This window comes from Notolepis coatsorum, assembly GCF_963971535.1.
Source record: "Notolepis coatsorum genome assembly, chromosome: 18".
Taxonomy (NCBI): domain Eukaryota; kingdom Metazoa; phylum Chordata; class Actinopteri; order Aulopiformes; family Paralepididae; genus Notolepis; species Notolepis coatsorum.
Window position 1 is genome coordinate 82,714,631 of NC_140182.1, and position 21,514 is coordinate 82,736,144.

At 42.1% G+C, this 21,514-nt stretch overlaps 1 protein-coding gene across 4 annotated transcripts in view; it reads right to left on the reverse strand.

Moving 5' to 3' along the window:
* The window catches only part of banp (BTG3 associated nuclear protein), a 186,382-nt gene that overhangs the window by 153,085 nt on the left and 11,783 nt on the right, over positions 1-21,514 (reverse strand). For all 4 annotated transcript variants that reach the window (XM_084334450.1, XM_084334448.1, XM_084334449.1 and 1 more), the window contains exons 2-4: positions 16,157-16,235; positions 14,086-14,213; positions 3,127-3,332 (exon numbers count right to left, since the gene is read on the reverse strand). In XM_084334450.1, coding sequence (XP_084190576.1) covers positions 3,127-3,332; positions 14,086-14,213; positions 16,157-16,229 — 407 coding nt within the window. In that variant the 5' untranslated portion in view covers positions 16,230-16,235. The remainder of the gene's footprint in view (positions 1-3,126; positions 3,333-14,085; positions 14,214-16,156; positions 16,236-21,514) is intronic.

The window sequence follows — 21,514 nt, forward strand, 5'->3', positions numbered from 1 at the left end:
GTGTGTGTGTGTGTGTGTGTGTGTGTGTGTGTGTGTGTGTGTGTGTGTGTGTGTCCGTCCCAACTCTGGTGTTTGGAAAGTTTGATAGTATTTACTGAGGATGGCCAGATAATGTTGATATTTAAACTTAAAAATTAATTATACAGAGAGAAGCTTCAGCAAGTACAAAACACTGCTGACCGACAAAAGAGAATCCCTCACTGAGGAAAACACAAAGGCCTAACCATCATGTATCACAAAGGTGATGTCAGCCAGAGATGGGGAGAAGCATGAGAACCTTTAAAGGACATCTCTTTGAAATAAATGATATTTACCGTTTTTTCTGATTTCTTTTAAACAAATTATAATTTTGTATTATTTAACAATTTAATTATTATTTAGTTATTGCACTGCACTGGCAGTTGAACTGCATTGAACTGAAAAAAATAAACCTCATAACTGAACTGGCACTGAACATTGAACTACACTGACACTGTTTGCAGATGTACTGTTATTAAAGTTAGTTAAAAACATAATTTTGTATTGTTTTTTTTTGGTTAAATCCAAAGGAAAAAATATAAAAATCAGAGAAATTTGAAAACAGGAAAATTAAAAAACAAGAAATCCGAAAACAGGAAGATTCATATCCGAAAAGATAACACAGATTTAATAGGGCCCTAGTTAACATATTGACCACCAGCAGCAGGGGGCGCTGATACCCCATTCATCGCTAGGTATTCAATGGATATAGTTTCAGACTGTGACATTTGCGAGTGCTTAAAATATATCTTATATTATATCTATGGGTCTAATAACGCCGTCGAGTATCTGTGAGTTGCTTCTAGTCAACATGCCCGAGACAGATTGTTTTTTCATCCGTACATTTCCATTTTATACCGTTTTGAATAGAGTATGGTTTGGGTGCTTCTGAGTAATTCCAGGAAAAAGGCGAGAAAAAGGCATTTTACTGTAATCCAGTCATCACGTTGTAATTTTTCGGCTGATTATCATTATCATTATTATGTCTCCTCGTCCATACATGAAATGACCGTCGTAAGGCGGCTAGGTGGTGCAGTGGGCAAGGCGCTCACCACCAATGCAGGAGACGCTGGGTTCGAGCCCAGCTCTCCGCATTGCTATCAGCTTGGCTGGTCGTTCATACTAATACAATTGGCAGTATTAGGGGGTGGGAAGCTGATGGGTGGGGATCGGACGTTGTGGACAGCGACTCCTACAGGTCGGTTGGTGCGCCTGCGCAGCAGAATCAGGAAGCGACGGGGGCGGCGTGCCCTCCAAACGCAGACCCCCGACGCTGAGAGATCACGCTGTGCAGGTGAAAAGATGCGACTGCTGCTTCCTCGAGTACCGGAGGGGACACGTGATGTAAGGCTTAGTCCACATTGCAGCCGGCTTGTGGGAGGCATGGCCTAACAACGTTCGAGACAGGGGAGGGTAGAATTGGACGATACGAAATTGGGATGGGAGTAAACAGCCATACATGGTCCACACAGATAGCTGTGATCGGGGTAGAAATAAATGTCAGATCAACTATCAAATTTATATATAATGTTCTTACCTTGTATCTAATGCAAAAGAGATAATCCAAATATCTGATAGCAAATCCAAATAATGCTCATGGAGGTCTGTACCACACTACCGACAGTTTCACAATGACGGGCGGGCAGAGTTACTGTTCGATGCCATCGTTGTATAGAACTGGCTCGCCTGAGTATTTAAACCCCACCCACCCAGCTCAGATCGGCTCCTAAAACACAACAGCCCATTTTCAATGAGATGCAATAGCTCCGCCTGGCAGTAGAGAGCGGTGTTGACCGTCTGCCAGCTCAGACAGGCTCTGAAGGGTGTACCAGAGGCTGCAGCTATGAATTATGAATAGATATAGCGAATAAACGAAATAACGATCCCAAAAACGAGTTAACTCGTTTCTGGCGCTCAACGCACGGCGGCCAATAACGAGTCAACTCGTTTTTGGCGCAGAAACGGTTAAGGTGAGTTAATAAATTCACTCTGAAAATCTGCTCTACTCTGATAAACTGACTCTTTGGTCAGAGCGTCCAGTGTGCACTCTGAGCCCTCAGAATTTTCTGAACAACTTGAGTGTGCTCGCTCTGACACTGGTTGTAAATAGTTATGAGTGTTGTATGTGCCTCCCTGTATTGTAAATAGTTCATATGTGTGTTGTCACTACTACTGTATGTATAATTGTAAATAAGTTAATTTATGCGTTATAAATAAATATTGTTAATATTTATTTACCTAATTTATGTGCAATTGTTTCATTTCAGCTCAGTGTAGAGTAGGGATTCTCGATATTGCCTTTTTTACTGATACCGATATACCGATATTGTCCAACTCTTAATTTCCGATACCGATATCAACCGATACCGATATATGCAGGGTCCCCCCCCCAAACGGAATAATTTCAGGTAATTAACATTACATATCTCTTGTCGTGGAATTAACACAACATTATGCATACTTTTGACAATAAATTAAATCAGAATTAGTTCTTACTTGCTTGCCTGGGTAAATAAAGGTTAAATAAATGTAAAAAAAATATATATATATTTGAAAACCGATACCGATAATTTTCCGATATCACATTTTAATGCCAATATCGGCCGATAATATCGGTAGGCCGATAATATCGGACATCCCTAGTGTAGAGAAATGCACCAATACTAACAACCGCCTTACTGCGCCTTACCTGCGACGACACTAGTCGTTTTGGGGGGCCTACCACCCCCCCTGCAAAAAATCCTACGGGAAACACTGAATAGGTATATTAAAAAAAAAACATAAGTGAAGTCCTCTCTACTAACTTTAAACTATGTATTCTCTGCTCTTACGTCTGATGTCCTCTCTACTAACTTTAAACTATGTATTATCCGCTATTATTAAGCTAGAAGTCTGATGTCCTCTCTACTAACTTTAAACTACGTATTCTCTGCTCTTATCAAGCCAGACGTCTGATGTCCTCTCTACTAAATTTAAATGACGTTTTTCTCTGCTCATATCAAGCTAAACGTCTGATGTCCTCTCTACTAACTTTAAACCACGTATTCTCTACTCTATCAAGCTAGCTATGAGATTCATGCATACAGTGCTGTTGACTTTGCAGCTCACCATCGCACTTTGTTCCAGGTCTGAGTGGCTCCCAGGGGGGATCCTGCCACCATGGGGACCTGGATAGGCCTTTGGCTCTTGGCGTTGGACGTAAAACTGTCCAACTTGCGTCCGAGGGCCTTACAGGTAGCCTCCACCGCCTGCAGCTTCGACTCTATGCTCTCCAGTCGCTGGCATATCGACGAGTTGATGGACAACAACAGGGTCTATGAAATGGGAGACGCCAGGGATGAGATGAGCATTTTCCCGTATGAAAAGTAACTATAGAACAACATTTACATTTAGTCATTTAGCTGACACTTTTATCCAAAGCGACGTACAGGTTCTGTACAACAAGTCAGCAGGAAAGGTACAACTCTTGCAGCTAAGGGTAATTAAAATTGTTCATCAAACAGTGTTGAACTTGGGTGCTACAGTCTTGAGTGGATAGTTTGGTGCATGACCAATTGGTCGGGTTTCGGCTGACCTGACAACCTGCTTCAACACCACCATCGTGCCCCTGCCAAAGAAAAACACTGTAACCTGTCTGAATGACTATCGTCCCATTGCACTCACCCCAATAGTGATGAAATGTTTCGAGAGGATAGTCATGTCACATATCAAGAAGACCATCCCAGACACACTGGACCCTCTGCAGTTTGCCTACCGTCAGAACCGGTCCACTGAGGATGCAGTCAACACCGTCATCCACACCACCCTCACCCACTTAGAGGGCAAGGACACATATGCCAGACTATTATTGATCGACTATAGCTCTGCATTTAACACAGTCATCCCACACAAACTCTCTGCTAAACTCCTCACTGTGGGTCTGACACCGGCTCTCTGTAACTGGGTGCTGAACTTTCTTACAAACCCAGTCAGTCAGAGTCGGCAACCGGACATCAGGCACAAAGGTTCTAAGCACAGGGACCCCCCAGGGCTGCGTGCTGAGCCCCCTACTGTACACCCTCTTCACACACGACTGTGTGGCCTCCCAGAACAACACCAGTATCATCAAATTCGCAGATGATACTACAGTCATCGGACTGATCACTGGGGGAGCTGAGGAGGCGTACAGAAGGGAGGTGGCGGAACTGGTGGCCTGGTGTCAGGACGCCTGAATGCCTTCTACAACAGAACTTTGTTTCCGCGTCTCTGATTGGCCAGGTCATTTCTGGTCATGTGACATGTACGCCCAATCGTGGGACCGCAAGTTTCTACACTGGTTAAGCTTAGGCGCTCTTTCGAAGTTGGTTAAGGTTAGAGTTTGTCTTAGAGCATGGCGATAGAACGCCAGGTAGTTTGCAGGCTGTTAGACCCGGAAATAGGCGCAGAACTTGCTGTCCCACGATTGGCGCACATGTCACATGACCTGGCCAATCAGAGCGCAAAACTTGAACGCGGAAACGAAGTTCTGTTGTAGAAGGCATACACGCTGTCAGGACAATAATCTCTCCTTGAACGCAGACAAGACCAAGGAGATGATTATTGACCCACGGAGGAGTGTACAGTACACACCTCTGTACATAGGTGAGACGGAGGTGGATAGGGTTAAAACTAGGGATGCTCGATATTGACTTTTTTACCGATACCGATATTGTCCAACTCTTAATTTCCGATACCGATATCAACCGATACATGCAGGGTTTCCCCCCCCCAAAAAACTGAATAATTTCAGGTAATTAACATTACATATGTCTTGTTGTGGAATTAACATAACATTATGCATACTTTTGACAATAAATAAAATCAGAATTTGTTCTTACTTGCTTGCCTGGGTAAATAAAGGTTATAGAAATGTTAAATAAAAAATAAAAAAAAAAATAAAAAAAAATTGAAAACAGATACCGATATTTTCCGATATCACATTTTAATGCCAATATCAACCGATAATATCGGACATCCCTAGTTAAAACCTTTAAATTCCTCGGTACCCACATCAGCGAGGACCTCACCTGGGCTCACAACACCCAACAGATCATTTAAAAATCCCACCAACGACTGTACTTCCTAAGAAGGCTGAGAAAATTTGGCATGCCACCCAAAATTCTCAGCAACTTCTATAGAAGTACGGTTGAGAGTGTCCTTACCAGCTCAATCATGGTCTGGTATGGAAACTGCACTGCTAAGGAGAGGAAGGCACTCCAGCGAGTGATTAAAACTGCTCAGTACATCTCTGGAGCATCTCGGCAGACACCCGATTACTGCTGTGAACACAGTCACCCTTCCCCCCCGAACTATGAATCACTAAAAGGCACTTTTTTAACTGCTGCTGTGACCCACTGTCACCTCCATTCATATGTAAATACTGATCTGAACGTGCAATGTAACTCACTGTGCCTTGTATATATTTATCTATTTTTACCTTATTTTCTAGCACTCGCTTGTATTTAAATATGTTTAAGTTAAGTATTGTGTGATTTTGTGTGAAGGGCGGACTAGCAAAGTAAGATTTTCATTGTATGGCAAACTGTCTGTTTTTTTTTTTTTTTTATCCACTTTTTCTCCCATTTTCTAAATTTTCTCCCATCCCAATTTCGTATCATCCAATTCAACCCTCCCATGTCACGAACGCTGTTTCTTGCCTCCCACAAGCCGGCTGCAATGTGGACTAAGTCATACATAGCACAAGTCCCCTCCGATACTCGAGGTAACAGCAGTCGCATCTTTTCACCTGCGCAGCTCGATCTCTCAGTGTCGAGGAGTAACGCGTGGGAGGCTCACGCTGCCCCCGACACTTCCTGATTCTACTGCGCAGGTGCACCAACCGACCTGTAGGAGTCGCTGTCCACAATGCCCGATCCCCACCCATCAGTTTCCCACCCCCTAATACGGCCAATGTGTATTAGTATGAACGACCAGCTAAACTGAAAGCAATGTGGAGCGAGCCCAGCGTCTCCGCATTTGTGGCGAGCGCCTTGCCCACTACGCCACGTAGCCGCCCGGCAAACTGTCTGTTTAACTGTGCATATGACAATAAACAATCTTGAATCTTGAATCTATAGTATTTCTGTGTTTTCCGTATGCACACATGGCTGCAGAAATACTAGTGTGAATCACTATAGAAGAAACCATATTAGTTTTAAGATAGTATTTACAGAGGCGGCTGGGTGGCACAGCAGACATTGCGCTCGTCACCAACGCAAGAGACACCGGTATCGAATCCGGCTGTCAGCGTTGCCTCCGGCTTGGGCCGGCCGTCATACTGACTCAATTGGCAGAGTTAGCGGGAGGGGAGTCGATGGGTGGTAATCTGGACGTTGTAAACAGCGACTCCTACAGGTCGGTCAGGGCGCCTGCACAGCAAAGACAGGAAAATGGCGGGGGCAGTGTGAGCCTCCTACACGTTACTCCTCGCCAATGAGAGTCCGCGCTGGCAGGTGAAAAGATGTGACTGGCTGCCTCCACATGTATCGGAGGGGACATGTGATTGTGATGGGCTTCTATCCTCCCTACGACCGGCCAGTGGGGGGCACATGCGAGCAACGATCAAGACAGGGGAGGGAGAATTGGCACGAGAGGTAAATTGGGATGGGGAGAAAAATCACAGAAAAAGGTGGAGAAAAAGTAGATAAAAAAAAACATTGTGGCAGATATCCCCCGTCACATGGCTATGTGGAGGAAGGGAGATACTACTGCCACGGGCAGAGGAGTTAAGTGAGGAGTTGACTACACCTGTGCACCACGTGATCACCCACATCCCACACACACACAAGACACACACAGCATAAAACCCTAGGAGAGACAGAGGAGAGTTGAGTGGAGGTGAGGAAGGAGCAGAGTTTGTGGAGATTTTTTTTTTTTTTTAAATGCCGATCACGATCTTCGGAAAATCACGTGATCGGCCCCGATCCCGATCATGTGATCGGATCGGGACATCCCTAGTCATGTGCTACGGTGCCTGCTCTGCCTGTAATGGCTTTGCTATTTTTCTTTTTCAATTCAACCTTCATTCAAACTCGAGGGACACAAAGGTTTCCCTCGTTTACAGTGACGTTGAGGACACAACTAAAAGAGACAGAGGAGCAACAACAACAGAAGGTGGGGGCAACCGCAAAGAGTGCCAAGTTTGCCGATGACAGAGTATTGTTTTGCATGGTGTTTGTGGATGTCAGTGGTGTGATGTGTTGTATTGTTCAGAGCTCAGTTTATTGTCCAGATGAGAGTCTGAGACATTTGAAGCACTCCACCATCTCAACACTTTCGTTATTGATGCAGGTGGTGTTGTGGGCCGTGCTGTGTGTGCCGTCATGTGCTACAGTGCCTGGGGTCATGTGCTATGGTGCCTGGGGTCATGTGCTGCGATGCCTGGGGTCATGTGCTGCAGTGCCTGGGGTCACGTGCTATGGTGCCTGGGGTCATGTGCTGCGGTGCCATTCTCCCTCTGTGTGTGTGCGTTTGAAAAGATATGATGAAGTCAGACGAGTATATTATATTGATAGTAAATGTACTGAGTGTGGACAGACAGATGATGTTGATATTTAAACATAAAAAATACAATACATAATAAATGTATCCATGATCATCATGCAACATAAAACAATTCCAGGAACGGTTTGAGAGAGGAAGGGGTTGCGTGTTCCAAAAAATGTACTTAAAGTTTAAAGCTCAATATATCAAAACGTGGCACGTTATAGTGAACAGGAGGTCTATTTGTATTAAAAACAATAAATAGTTTTTCATTTAAATGTCTGGAAGAGATAAAACAATTTTGTAATGTTTGTAATGTAATTCCTTACACGTAACGTGTCTGGCTGTGTGACGTCAACTTGTCAGCATGAAAATGACAGCCAAACATGGCACTGCAACTAAATAACACAAATACAATAGGCACATTTGTGACTGTTACAAATATAACACGTTTTATACTTGTGCTACAAGATTTTGGCCTAATTGCCTAATCTAATAACATGAACTAAAAAAGAAATTGATCACACGTTTCGTAAAGTTATTATAGAAACTTCACCAACTTAATGTCCGCGGCAGGCGTCATTACTTTTACCAACAGATTTTCCAACGCATTTCCAGAGCAGTCCTATGTCCGTTATCAAGGAAATGCAAAGCGGCTATCGCAATCGTCGTTGTGATAATAATCACTAAATGCATTCAGTGCTGGATCTAATCAAATGGATTTATCGAGACATGTTATGGAAAGTTCAAGACCGGACCACACAGCTTCTGAAAAGTGCCAATTACACGCTTCCGACGGCGATGGTCTACTCCCAGAACAAGTGAGTGTATCAGCCGCTGTGTTATGATTATTATGATACAAAATGTAAATGAATGAATGAATGAAAACTGTATTTAACAGAGTAAAAGGCACTCTGCAGGGATGTGATGTCATAATCAATCGTCACCTCACTAGAATAATATTTCCAACGTGAACCGCAAAGCTGAATTTTCACACAAAATGGACACGTTTTTAACTCGTCCATCGAAACAGGTTACAGTTACCAATACCAATTCAGTACCTTCCAGTACCAATTCGACCGCTGAGATTGCCCCAGTCAACAGTGCAGCTGCAATGTTGTGTTCTCATGCTAAACCAGACTGGTATCATGTTGTGTGATCCTTTTCTGTATTTAAAAAAAAAATACATGATTTTCTGTTTGAGAAATGGTCACACTATTGCTATATTTATTTAGACCTGAAACGCCTGCTAATAATGCATTATATAGCCTGCATATACACACAAATGTGTTTCCCGGTTTCAATGGGTTAAATAAACGTTATTTTGAAAGCAAGCACTTTTGTCATCATTGTAGCAAAAAAGACAGGACCGGAAAAGTCTTTATCGTATGTAGGGGTGCCCTGGAATGTTTTATTGGACACAGAGGTGCCTTGGCAGCAGAAAGGTTGAGAACCCCTGCAGTAAAACACATATTCCCCGCGGCTCCGAGAGTCCAGCATGAAGCTGGTAGATGCCGGCTGCGTGAGTGAGAAGTAAAATGTGGAGTGCGTTTTTTTTTTTCTCATTCATTTTCATTGAGTTCAATCCAAAAGGGTGAATTACCACCTGGGAGACGATAGGGGGCGCTTTTTTCATCATCCAGGATGGTCAGCTGTCATTCACTTGATAGTACGACTCATCCAGGTCCGGAACTGTCATTCACTTGTTAGTACTGACTCATCCAGGATGGTCTACTGTCATTCACTTGTTAGAAATGACTCATCCAGGATGGTCAGCTGTCATTCACTTGTTAGTACCGACTCATCCAGGATGGTCAGCTGTCATTCACTTGTTAGTATATACAGACTCATCCAGGATGGTCTGCTGTGATTCACTTGTTAGTACGACTCATCCAGGATGGTCAGCTGTCATTCACTTGTTAGTACAGACTCATCCAGGATGGTCTGCTGTCATTCACTTGTTAGTACGACTCATCCAGGATAGTCTGCTGTCATTCACTTGTTAGAAATGACTCATCCAGGATGGTCAGCTGTCATTCACTTGTTAGTACGACTCATCCAGGATGGTCAGCTGTCATTCACTTGTTAGTACCGACTCATCCAGGATGGTCAGCTGTCATTCACTTGTTAGTACCGACTCATCCAGGATGATCAGCTGGAGAGGAAAGCTTGACACCTGTCGACAAATCTGTCCAACTGAGACCACTGTCATTGATTTCTGTCTACTACAAGCTAAACGTGTGATTGCTTTCAAATGGAAGGAGATTCAGAGACCTGACTCGGGTCATTGGATCAGAGAGATGTCTATCAATCTGACACTAGAATAACTGACATATATAGTAAAGGATAAGGAGGGAGACTTTTATAGTATGTGGACACCTTTCATAGATTTGATGAAAAATCTGAATTTGTAGATGTCTGTGATTGGATGGTAAGTGGCCGGGAGGTGATACTGTGCGTGTGTGTGGGCTGTGGGGGGGGGGGGTATGGGGGCACTGCAGACATTTGGGTGTGGCTTGAGACTTGTGCGACAGCTGGAGAAGAGTGGGGAAGGAAGAGTGTGATGGCTGAGGTGTTGGATTAGTGAATAGTAGGACCAGAATCTTTATTTTATTTATTGTTTTTAGGGGGGAATATGTGTATGTTGTGACAAGCCTTGTGGTGTTCAGGCTCGACACAAACCAAGACAAACAATTCCAATGTCCACACAAGCCCAATTTCAATAAACAAATGATATTTATTGATCAGCAGTAAAAGTGTGATGGGCAATAGAGTAGTCATTACAGTCCAGGGTCAAAACATGTTCCAGGCTCTCGTACAAAAAGGCAATGTTCAATACTCAGGGTTTGTCGTCCGGTCCAGGGTCAGTTTCACAGGGGGGTATCTCAGCCAGTCCAGGGTCCAGTAACACGAACACCTTCTCGCTCTAACCTCTCCTTCAAACTACCTCTCACCTCACAAACTCTGTATCTCACTCTCTCCACAAACTCTGCTCCTTCCTCACCTCCACTCAACTCTCCTCTGTCTCTCCTAGGGTTTTATGCTATGTGTGTCTTGTGTGTGTGTGGGATGTGGGTGATCACGTGGTGCACAGGTGTAGTCCTAATCAACTCCTCACTTAACTCTCCTCTGCCCGTGGCAGTAGTATCTCCCTTCCTCCACATAGCCATGTGACGGGGGATGATATCTGCCACAATGTTTTTTTTATTTTAATTTTTTATCTACTTTTTCACCTTTTTCTGTGATTTTTCTCCCCATCCCAATTTACCTCTCGTGCCAATTCTCCCTCCCCTGTCCTGACCGTTGCTCGCATATGACCCCCACTGACCGGTTGTAGGGAGGACAGAAGCCTTGCATCACATGTCCCCTCCGATACATGTGGAGGCAGCCTGTCACATCTTTTCACCTGCCAGCGCGGACTCTCATTTGGCGAGGAGTAACGTGTAGGAGGCTCACACTGCCCCCGCCATTTTCCTGACTTTGCTGTGCAGGCACCCCAACCGACCTGTAGGAGTCGCTGTTCACAACGACCAGACTACCACCCTTCGACTTCCCACCCGCTAACTCTGCCAATTGAGTTAGTATGACAGCCAGCCCAAGCCGGAGGCAACGCCGACAGCCGGATTCGAACCCGGTGTCTCTTGCGTTGGTGACGAGCGCAATGTCCGCTGCGCCACCCAGCCGCTTTACAATGTATTTTCTTGATTTTAATGTTGTATTATGGATGTATGTGTGTTTTGTTTATAAAACATATTATTGAGAAGAAACACTGAGGCCCCTGTCTGTCAACTGCCCAAGGCACTTTTTTCTTTGAATCGTCTGTGTGGAGATATTTTACACCATAAAAACGGGTTTGTTGTGCTTGGTTACCCCGGCAACCAGGCCCTCCATTCACTGAAAACTTTTGAAAACATCCGTTTTGGCACATGGTTCCGTCATGAGAGTGATTATAAGCCTCTTATATCTGATTGCTGGCTGAATGGGAGTGGATGATAGTTAAATAATTCACTATTATTTTATTAGGATATTGCCTATTCGTCTGACCTGTATTATACCTCAGTTATGAGCATCAAAAGGTATATACCATATAGCAGGGTTCGAAATTAACGGGGGCTTGGGGCAAAATGCCCTCGAAAATTTACCAAATGCCCTTGAAAATCAATTAAGGGGGGCAAGATAAGCCCCAGACAGTTTACTAATTATATATATAATTATATATATGCTCTACAGTGCAAGCATTTCACTCGTATTTGCCCCTAATAATATGTGTGTGCGAACCGGAAAAATAATTTACTCGCAGTGTGCGAGTGAAGATTACAAACAGCTCTGCTGTTAATAGTTCAGAAACTACAAGTCCCACATTCCACAAGGCGCATAAACGTCCAATCACAGTAGAGTTTCCTGCGGTGACGCGGCTGGTTTCATGCAAGTGAAAGGAAATGAGAACACAGTACGCACTGGAAAAGAAAGTGACGGTACCGGCATAGGCAAGTTATACATTCAGAATCAGACAACGCAAAAAATTCAGCCAGCCATGAAGCCCATTCATTTTTATTTTGAGCAAAATAGAAGAGGAGAAAGAGGAATCCGGCGAGGCAGCTAATGTTACTGAGGCGGATAACGTTAGCGAAGTTAGCACACGCACATACACGCACACTGTGGGCCAGCCAGCGACTTTGGTGGTGTGTGCTATTGCACATATGTGTGTCCCGTTCCCGTTTGCACACGCACATAGTAAGCCATCACTGGGAACGCTCAGAGGAAAGGGGGGCTGAGAATATCTGTGTCTATCTGTGTGTGTGTCTCGCTCTCTCTCCCTCTCTACATCTCTCTCTCCTGAACCTATTTCATTCAAAAGGAAGACATTGATGGACAGTAGCTATACGTATAAATTATAGCTCAGTTGTAGCTGTAACAGAATAATTGTATTAACTAATATTCAATAGCGTTTAAATTATAATGAATTTAATAATTGTAAAGAATTTTCCATTGTCATCTAATAATATATTCCATTGCCTTTCCTATCTGTATCAAAGTCAAAATGTTGGTATCGTGACAAGACTACAACATACAAAAGCAGCTTGACAACCAATATCCTTTGCGTCTAGTAGGCATGGGCCAATTTGTGATTTTGGTGGTATGTGCTATTTGCACAGATGTTTAGCCCTTAGTATGCACACGCACAGTATAATATGCATGTAATGAATAGTTTGTTAATAAACTCTGTGTTACTTGAACAATTTGCACTGTGCTCTTAAATTTCTTTGTGTGCTCTTAAATTTTTATTTAGATTTTATTTATTTAAATTTAATTTAGGAGCTCCTTGGGGAAAAGGTTAGCGTAGAGCCCTATATATGGAGAGGAGACATTAACATTACGTTATCAAACATGGGGACGAAGACTGTAAAAAAAGTGTCGACAATGTTTTATAATCTTTATGTTAATTTTCATCATATAATATCTGTGCCCCCGAAATACAAAAAAAAGCCCCTGAAAATCAATTAAGGGGGGCAAAAAAAGCCCTGGAATTATAATTTTTTTTCTAACCCTGCCATATAGATGTTATGTTCTTCACAAAGTCATCAAGGGGGGGGGGTCGTTTTACAAAGCTCCAATTGTTACAAAAAGCATGTTTTAGGTTCGGTAAAATACAACGCTGTGATCAATACAAAAGCATGTTTTAGGTTTGGTAAAATAGACCTAAAATAGACCTTACCTTTGTCAGAAGGTACTCCAAAATGAATAATCCCAGTAGTTCCATCGCGATCGCCATTACTGATGTGCATTGGGCCTAGCTATAATATGGGAAACAATAGGTTTCAGGCGAGCAAATCGGCAACAGATGGCTGTGTGCTGATTCACTTTGAGGGGGAGGGGATTCCTGCAGCCGGAGGTACTGAGGCACTGACAGACAACTGAGAGACCCAGTTCAAAAGGTAGGCGATACTGCCACCTGTCGGGATTCGATCGTCATTGCAATTATAACGTAGGCAGCGGTGCCAGGGAGACACGGGCAGGTCCGCGCGAGTGTTTAGAATGGGAAAATCGAAAAAAATAAAAAAGGATCTAAACCCGAACTATCTCGGGTTTGACGCTCAATGCTTGGATTCGAAACCCTAACTATCTCGGGTTTGGCGCAGAATGAATTAATGAGGGCCGTGGTTGAACAGAGAATCCTGTGGATTCTTCTCTGCAGTGTAAGGACATCAACACCGGGTTAAAAGGTGGATAAAAAGAACATCAGTTGAAATTGATCATCATTAATTCCACCACGGGTCTGCTACGGTATTCTGGCCCGGCTCTGCAGCGTAAAGGGACTATAGGATGAATAGACATGTAGACGGTTTCACTGGACTTCTGTTGCTAGGGAACAGTTTGGACCCAAATGTATTTCCTGTCCTACAATGTTGAAATTGAGAAGTTTAGACTTTGTTTAGTTTTACAAGTGAAAATAAAATCGTTGTTATTACAGAGAGAGTAAAGTACCAAAAAAAGGTACCGTTGGGTACCGGTATCGGTTCAAATGTGAACGTAGCCAACCCTAGTGACAGAGCAGCGGAGACGTACCCTGAGAGAAGGGTCCTGGCTGTTGGCATTCTCCTGAATGTTGCAGATGTTGTTCACTTGGTTGCTGCTCGCTTTCCGCCTCTTCTTCTGGGGCTTCTCCTCTTCGTCCTCGTGATTGTCCAACATGTCTGGACACAGAGGTTTATTTTACCTTGTGTATACTGCACCTGTGTATGCTGTATACTTTACTTACTCATAGTATATATTTAGCTTCTAGTGTTTATTGTAACCTTACTTATTGTAATGTATAATGTAACTGATGGGGCATACAGACCCTCATCTATGATTGATTGATTGATTGTAATAGTATTTGTGACATGTTGGGTCAAATGGCAGGTGATCATCATTAAATGACGACCAATCAGCTGGGACCGTGGATAGAAGGTATTCGCATTTCACTGAAATGCATCATAACTTAGAAAATAGATGATCACGCAAGTCTTTTTCTTTCTCCAGTGAGGTTAAGTTTAGGGTTAAGGTAAGGGTTAGGTTCATAAGATTAGATTAGATTCAAATGTATTGACATTATACAACACAGTTACAGTACAACAAAAAGAGGTATGTCATCCAACCAGAGTGCAAATGTAACAGTAAAGTGCAACAGTAATGTACAATGTACATGTGATTAAACTGGGTACAAAATATACAAATTAGTACTACTGTAATAGTGCTAATCAGATGTATGTACAGAGTTGTAGTATAATATGTACTGGTATAAAGACAGTATGGTAGTAGTCATACTGGCCGGCAATGTAACTAGTAAGAGTAGGTAAGGTATATACATGTACAAATATAGATAATATAGTATCTACAGATATGTAAAAAGGATTATATGCAGGTATGTACAGACAGGTGTGGAAAGATATTAGGGCTGGGTATCGCCACTGATTTCCCAAAACGATTAGATTCTGATTCACAAGGTCCCAAATCGATTCGATTTCCGATTAAATTAGATTCCGATTCACAAGGTGCCGAATCGATTCCTGATTAAATTCGATTCAATGCTATAAAATTGAAATGGTTCAAGGAATCCTCTAACATGTTGCATTGTTAAAAATATCAATGTTTACATTAAGATTTGACTCTCAAGCAGTTACATGAATGTACGTTTTATTGGAACATTGGCTTTTGCATATGTCACGTCTAGGGATGCTCGATATTGGCTTTTTTACCGATACTGATATACCGATATTGTCCAACTCTTAATTTCCGATACCGATATCAACTGATATATGCAGGGTTTTCCCCCCCCCAAAAACGGAATAATTTCAGGTAATTAACATTACATATCTCTTGTTGTGGAATTAACACAACATTATGCATACTTTTGACAATAAATAAAATCAGAATTTGTTCTTACTTGCTTGCCTGGGTAAATAAAGGTTATAGAAATGTAAAAAAAGAAAAAAAAAGAAAAAAAAAATTGAAAACCGAAACCGATATTTTCTGATATCACATTTTAATGCCGATATCGGCCGATAATATCGGTAGGCCGATAATATCGGACATCCCTAGTCACGTCTGGGTCTCAGTAAGTGGTTTCGTAGATGTGTTGTATTTCCACAATCATTATCTATGTCTGTCACTGTCACTATAGCCAATGGAAATGCTAGAAATGGTCACATGGGCTGGGAGAACCAATGGAAAATGCCTATCCCGAGGCCAAACTTAATTGCCGACCGCTGGTCAACACCGTCCCCAGACCGACAGTGGGGAAATGCGCACAACGACCAGGAAGGGAATTGGCATAACGACTAAATTGGGGGATAACATTTTTTTTAAATGATTATTTATTTTTAATAATCGCTAATTCAAATGAAGATCGATTCAGAATCGGGAAATCGTTTTTTTTTTTTTTACCCAGCCACAATAGATACGGTGAGCATAAATATATATATACAGTATACAGCATTATTGTACATGCTATCATACAGAGTTATGGGTTATATGCAGGTGTATATAGAGGGGTTATATGCAGGTATATTCAGACAAATGTGGATATAATTCTATAAGTTGTGGTGGTTTTAAAATGCATGGTGTTTTGTATTATTCATGTTCTTTTAATTCTTACCAGACTGAACAGCTTGGCCAAATTCCTCCACTGTTATTTGTACAATTTCATCCAAATCTTGTTCAGACATCATTCACACCTGAAAATAAACAAGCAAAAAGGGCTATTGCTGTTAGTGAATTTTTCTTTAACCTTTATTTAACCAGGCAGGTCAATTAAGAACAAATCCTTATTTACAATGACGGCCTGGCGAGAGGATAAAAGGGCCTCTCAAAGGGTAACAGGGAAAGGGGACAAAAGAAATAAATAGAAAAGAGACAGACAATACACACATCAAACAAACAACCAAATAAAATTACATGGTATGTAATACATGAAGCAGAACAGACAAATTACTGTTAAAAGGCTGGGTGACAGTTGCAGGTGTGTGTAAACAATTCTACGATATAGAGTCCTTAAAAGTAGTGAGGGGGATCAATTTGTCCATTTTCAAAGTCTTTTGCATCTCGTTCCAACGTCGGGCAAGGACGCGGCAACTAGGGGTGCGGCGGGGGCTGCAGCACCCCCTGCTGGCGGAGAGTGTAACTGCAACTGCAAGGTTGTTTTGGCTTTTATTCCATTGTAACCGAGGCTACTCAATGTCACAGAGCAGAGTGGCACTGCAGATTTACCCTACTCTTGGAATTCATTGCCAGATCCTCATAGGGGCGCTGTCTCGATAATGCAATGTTATTAAAGCAGCGTGTAGCCGACGCATGAACCGGTTGGGATTCGAATAGACGCGGCCTGGAAGCGTCACCGCGGAACTGGAAATCCGTTGGTAAAAAAAATAGACTCAGCCTGGAATAGTTTTGGGACGCTGAATTCGCAGTAAAGGAATATATCTGCGGTTTCCCTGGCGTAAACAAGCCAGCAGAACTATCCGAGCCCCCGGGAGGGTGGTCGAAGACCTTTTGCATGTTGGCGATCATGTATGCGGGGAACGAATTGCAGAGGGAGGGCGCAACAGTTGGGGTAAGCTGGGCTGTGATGTTACATGTTTGTCTCGCACGCTCCGCAGAGCTGAGCGTGAGAGCGCGGTCTCTAGTGAACGAGAGTGTTGGTTTACCAGAGTGGTAAACCTATGACGTTATTATTATATCACTTATCTCAGCATCCCCTCATAACACGTTTCAGACCCTGTTGAACGCTCTGACTCAATAGTATCCATCTGCAGAACGTCAGCCTCAGCACTCTCAGGCCCCACGCTAAATGTGATTTGACCAAAGCAGAGTATACACACAGACAGTGGAGCTGTTTGCAGATAGCGAGCATTTTGACTTGTTGCGTGGTGGCGATGTCTCGCAGACAATACAACTACAAGTATAATTATATGATGTGATACTTCCGGTTTAGCGTTAGAATGGAGTAGGTCGCATGTGACACAGCTGCTCACCCGTTTTTTTTTCGTTTCGTTTTAAATACATATTTATAAACCATTAATGCGTTTAAAACTTGACGCATATATCAACTGAGACTATCAACTAACTATATTGACCAAAAGAATCGAGATGAAACCAAAGAAAAACACAACGAGTCCAAAAACAGTCGTAGAGGTCCCGCCGCAGGAATCAGGATTCGTACGGCATACAGCAGAAAATATAGACTTGACAGTGGCCGCTTCAAGTTCAACCCCATCAAATACCTCCGCAGACACCGAACATATCATCCGGAAAATGGAGGAAATGGGGAAGACAATGGAGAAGAGAATGGAGGAAATGGAGAAGATAATAACCCAAAAAGTAGATGCTATTAAAGAATCTATTGAAGGCAAAATAGATGCGCTGAGAGCGGACGCCGACGCACATATTAAACGCACCGAGGCTCTGGAAACAGTAATGGAAGCCCACGAAAAAAATGTCGCTCGAATCTACAAAGAAGTAGAAGTTATCAACGTTAACCTAAACTGCTGAGATGAAGGGAAACTACAAAGAAATCAATACGGAGCTCAGCGATATAACAATGGAGCTTAAGCGAATCAATGAAGAACAGAAAGCCAAAATATTCGAGATGGAATATCAAAAAAGCAAGCTGAATATTCGTATAGTCGGTCTGGACGAGTCAGTGAGATGTGCTCAACCTGAAGAGTTTGCCACAGAATTACAGAAAATCTTGGGAACAGAGATCCTTCCTAAAGTACCAGAGGTGGAACAGTGCTACAGATTGGGGACCCGTTCCATTGGCAATAACGCTAAGCCCAGAGTGATATTGGTTATCCTGCGCCAAGTCAGAATAAAAGAAATTATTATTCGTGAAACTCGCAGGATGAAAGGCAATCTGAAATACATGGATGTACCAATACACTGCTTTGAAGATTATTGTCGTGATGTAGTGGACCTGCGTGCCAAGTTCAAGACGGTGATGTCTCAACTATATCTGGACAAAAAAACAGACCCATATTAACATACCCGGCAATACTTCGCATTGTCGATAAAAAAGGAGCAAGGGTTTTCCTCAACTCGCCTGAAGATGCAGCCAAATATTTGTCTGCACAACACGCAGAATAGTGTATAAATGGCCTTTTAATCTCTGTTATGCAAGGTCACCATATAGTACAATCTTTAATGAACCGAGGATTTGGGACAGAGAGACCTACGTGCTCAGAGTTATTGAGCGCTATCCCCGTCGGGTTTCTATTATTGCGGACATATTGGATTCAAGATTGGAACACTACAGAACATACTGGAACATTCAAACAATGTAAAAACGACATATTGGAATAATCTAGAACATCTAAAGCATTCTTTGATATAGGGAACATTCTGGAACAACAGCAATACGTGGTCAGTCACTATACCAGTAGCCCCTCGGGGGAATAATCAACAGAATCTAGATGCAGAACCACAGAACCATCATAGCAGCGGCCGGCTGAAAGATCATTCTACACAACGTATCATCGCCCACCCCGGTCAGGGGAAATGCTGCGTATACGTATTTAAAATCTGTTTTTTATTAATTGGAAATATTTCCACTACTTCTCCAATTTATACTTTAGAGGTTTAAGCATAGCAATGCTCTTTTAAGATCTAAGTTAATGTTCTCTTCCTTTTACTTGTTTTTTTTCATCCGTTTTCTCTGATTTATTGAGGCTCTCTCTTCAGTTCAATACCTCCATATTATTCATGGGTTACTATAAATTACACAAGTTCATATAAAATGTAAGTGATTAGGGCATGACAATTGAAGCTTATTTTTGGTCTTTATTTTTAGTTTTATCTTATTTAAATTTTTATTTTACGGGAAAGTGGCCAAGCCACAGTCGACATTCTACTTATGGTAGAATTTAGAGTGTTAGATCCTATGGTATACATAGGAATGTTAAGGATAATTGGATCATTCTGGGATATCCGGTGGTGCAAGGGAGGGAGTCATACGCAAAGGTTGTGTTCATGGAACACAATCCTGTACGACTCTCGGTGGGAGGGAAGGGTAGGGGATTTTTATTTGTATATATGTATGTTTTTAAGTTCGGCTCTCAACGGGACCTCACTAGTGGGATGTATATCCATTATTGCCTCGCACTCTAGAAGCATTACCAAAAATTACAATACAACATGTATAGATTATGGCTAGTTTGAATATAATGATATGGAACACCGGGGGAATAAATAACCAACTCAAACGCAAAAGCGTGCTCACACTGATGAAAAAAGAACATGTGGACATTGCTCTGCTAAGCGAAACGCACATTCTAGAGAAAGACATAGATAAATTAGCGGACAACACATACCATAATATTAGTCACTCTTCTATTGGTACGAGAACTCGGGGTGTAGCCATAGTCGTTAAACGTAAGTTGAATATTGTACTAAAGGGAGTATGGTCTGATGTAGAAGGTCGGATAACTATAGCTAAGATTGAACATAAGAACAGGAAAATAGCGTTGGTAGCGGTATACGCCCCAAATTTGTACGAATTAGATTTCTTCACTACACTAACCAATGCAATGTTAGACATTCCCGATTACTCATTTATAATAGGTGCGGATTTTAATGCCATCTGGAACCCAAGGATGGACAAATCTTACCTCGCCTTTTCCAGCGAACAAAAGAATTCATCGAAGGCATTAAAGGATTGGTCGAAGATTACAGGTGTAAATGACTTATGGCGGTTACTTAATCCCACGACCCGAAAGTACTCTTGTCGATCTGCGAGACATAATACACTATCCAGAATAGAATGTCTTTGCATCACAGAGACTATTTGATAATTATGAAGTGGAAATGATACCCAACGCACTATCAGATCACTGTTATTTACTCCTTAAAGGTACATTTGGTTTACTATCCTCCCGAGCCCCAAGATGGCGATTTAACTCGTTGCTGCTTAATAACAAGGAATTCATTACACAACTCAAAGAAGCTCTTATAGTATTCCAACGGGAGAATGCAAACTCGGTGCAAGACCCCAGAATAATATGGATGTCGGTAAAGGGAATGATCAAAGATTTCACGGATAGCTTTTCCTCCAAAATGCGCAAGAATCAATGCACAAAACTGGCTGAGCTGGAAACGCTTTACTCAACGTTATTTAATTCTCTAAAATACAACAACTCAACTCGACTAGAGAATCAAGTTAACGTACTAAAAATAGAGATCAATGCCATATACAGACAACAATCGGAAATACAAATACGCAGCACAAGACAACAGCAGTACTCCCATGGTTCCAAACCCAGCCACCTATTAGCCATGCGATTAAGAATTAATGCAAAATTTGCAGATATAACTACCATTAGAGCACAACAAGTACTTGTAACAGATCCTGTAAAAATAAACGATACATTCAAAGAATTCTACTCCGACTTATATAAATCAGAAACGACCTTCGATCAAAACAAAATGGACACATTTCTTAATCAAATTATTCTCCCTAAACTTTCAGAGGATGACGCTAAACAGTTAGAAACACCGATCACACTAGAGGAACTCAAGAAGGCCATAACCGCAATGAAAAGTGGTAAGGCTCCTGGAAGAGACGGTTTCCCATCAGAAATGTACCTTTCTTGTTGGGACATAATTGGCCCCTTATTACTAAATATGATCTTATACTCAGTCAAGGAGGGGAACTTCCATAAGAATGACAATATTGCACTCATAACAGTCCTCCTTAAAAAAGACAAAGACCCCAACGAGTGCGGTAGTTATAGACCTTTAAGCCTCCTCGGAACCGATATCAAACTGTACTCTAAGGCAGTGATTCCCAACCTGGGGTCCGCAGGGGGTCCGCCAGACCACAGATGATTTGAGTTTTTTTTTTTTTTTTTTTTTTTTTCAGAGAAATATTTAATTAGCATATTTTTATCATCAGAAGCATGAATAGTCTCTCCACTACAATAAAAAATAAAGATAAATAAATAAACATCTAGACATGATTTTT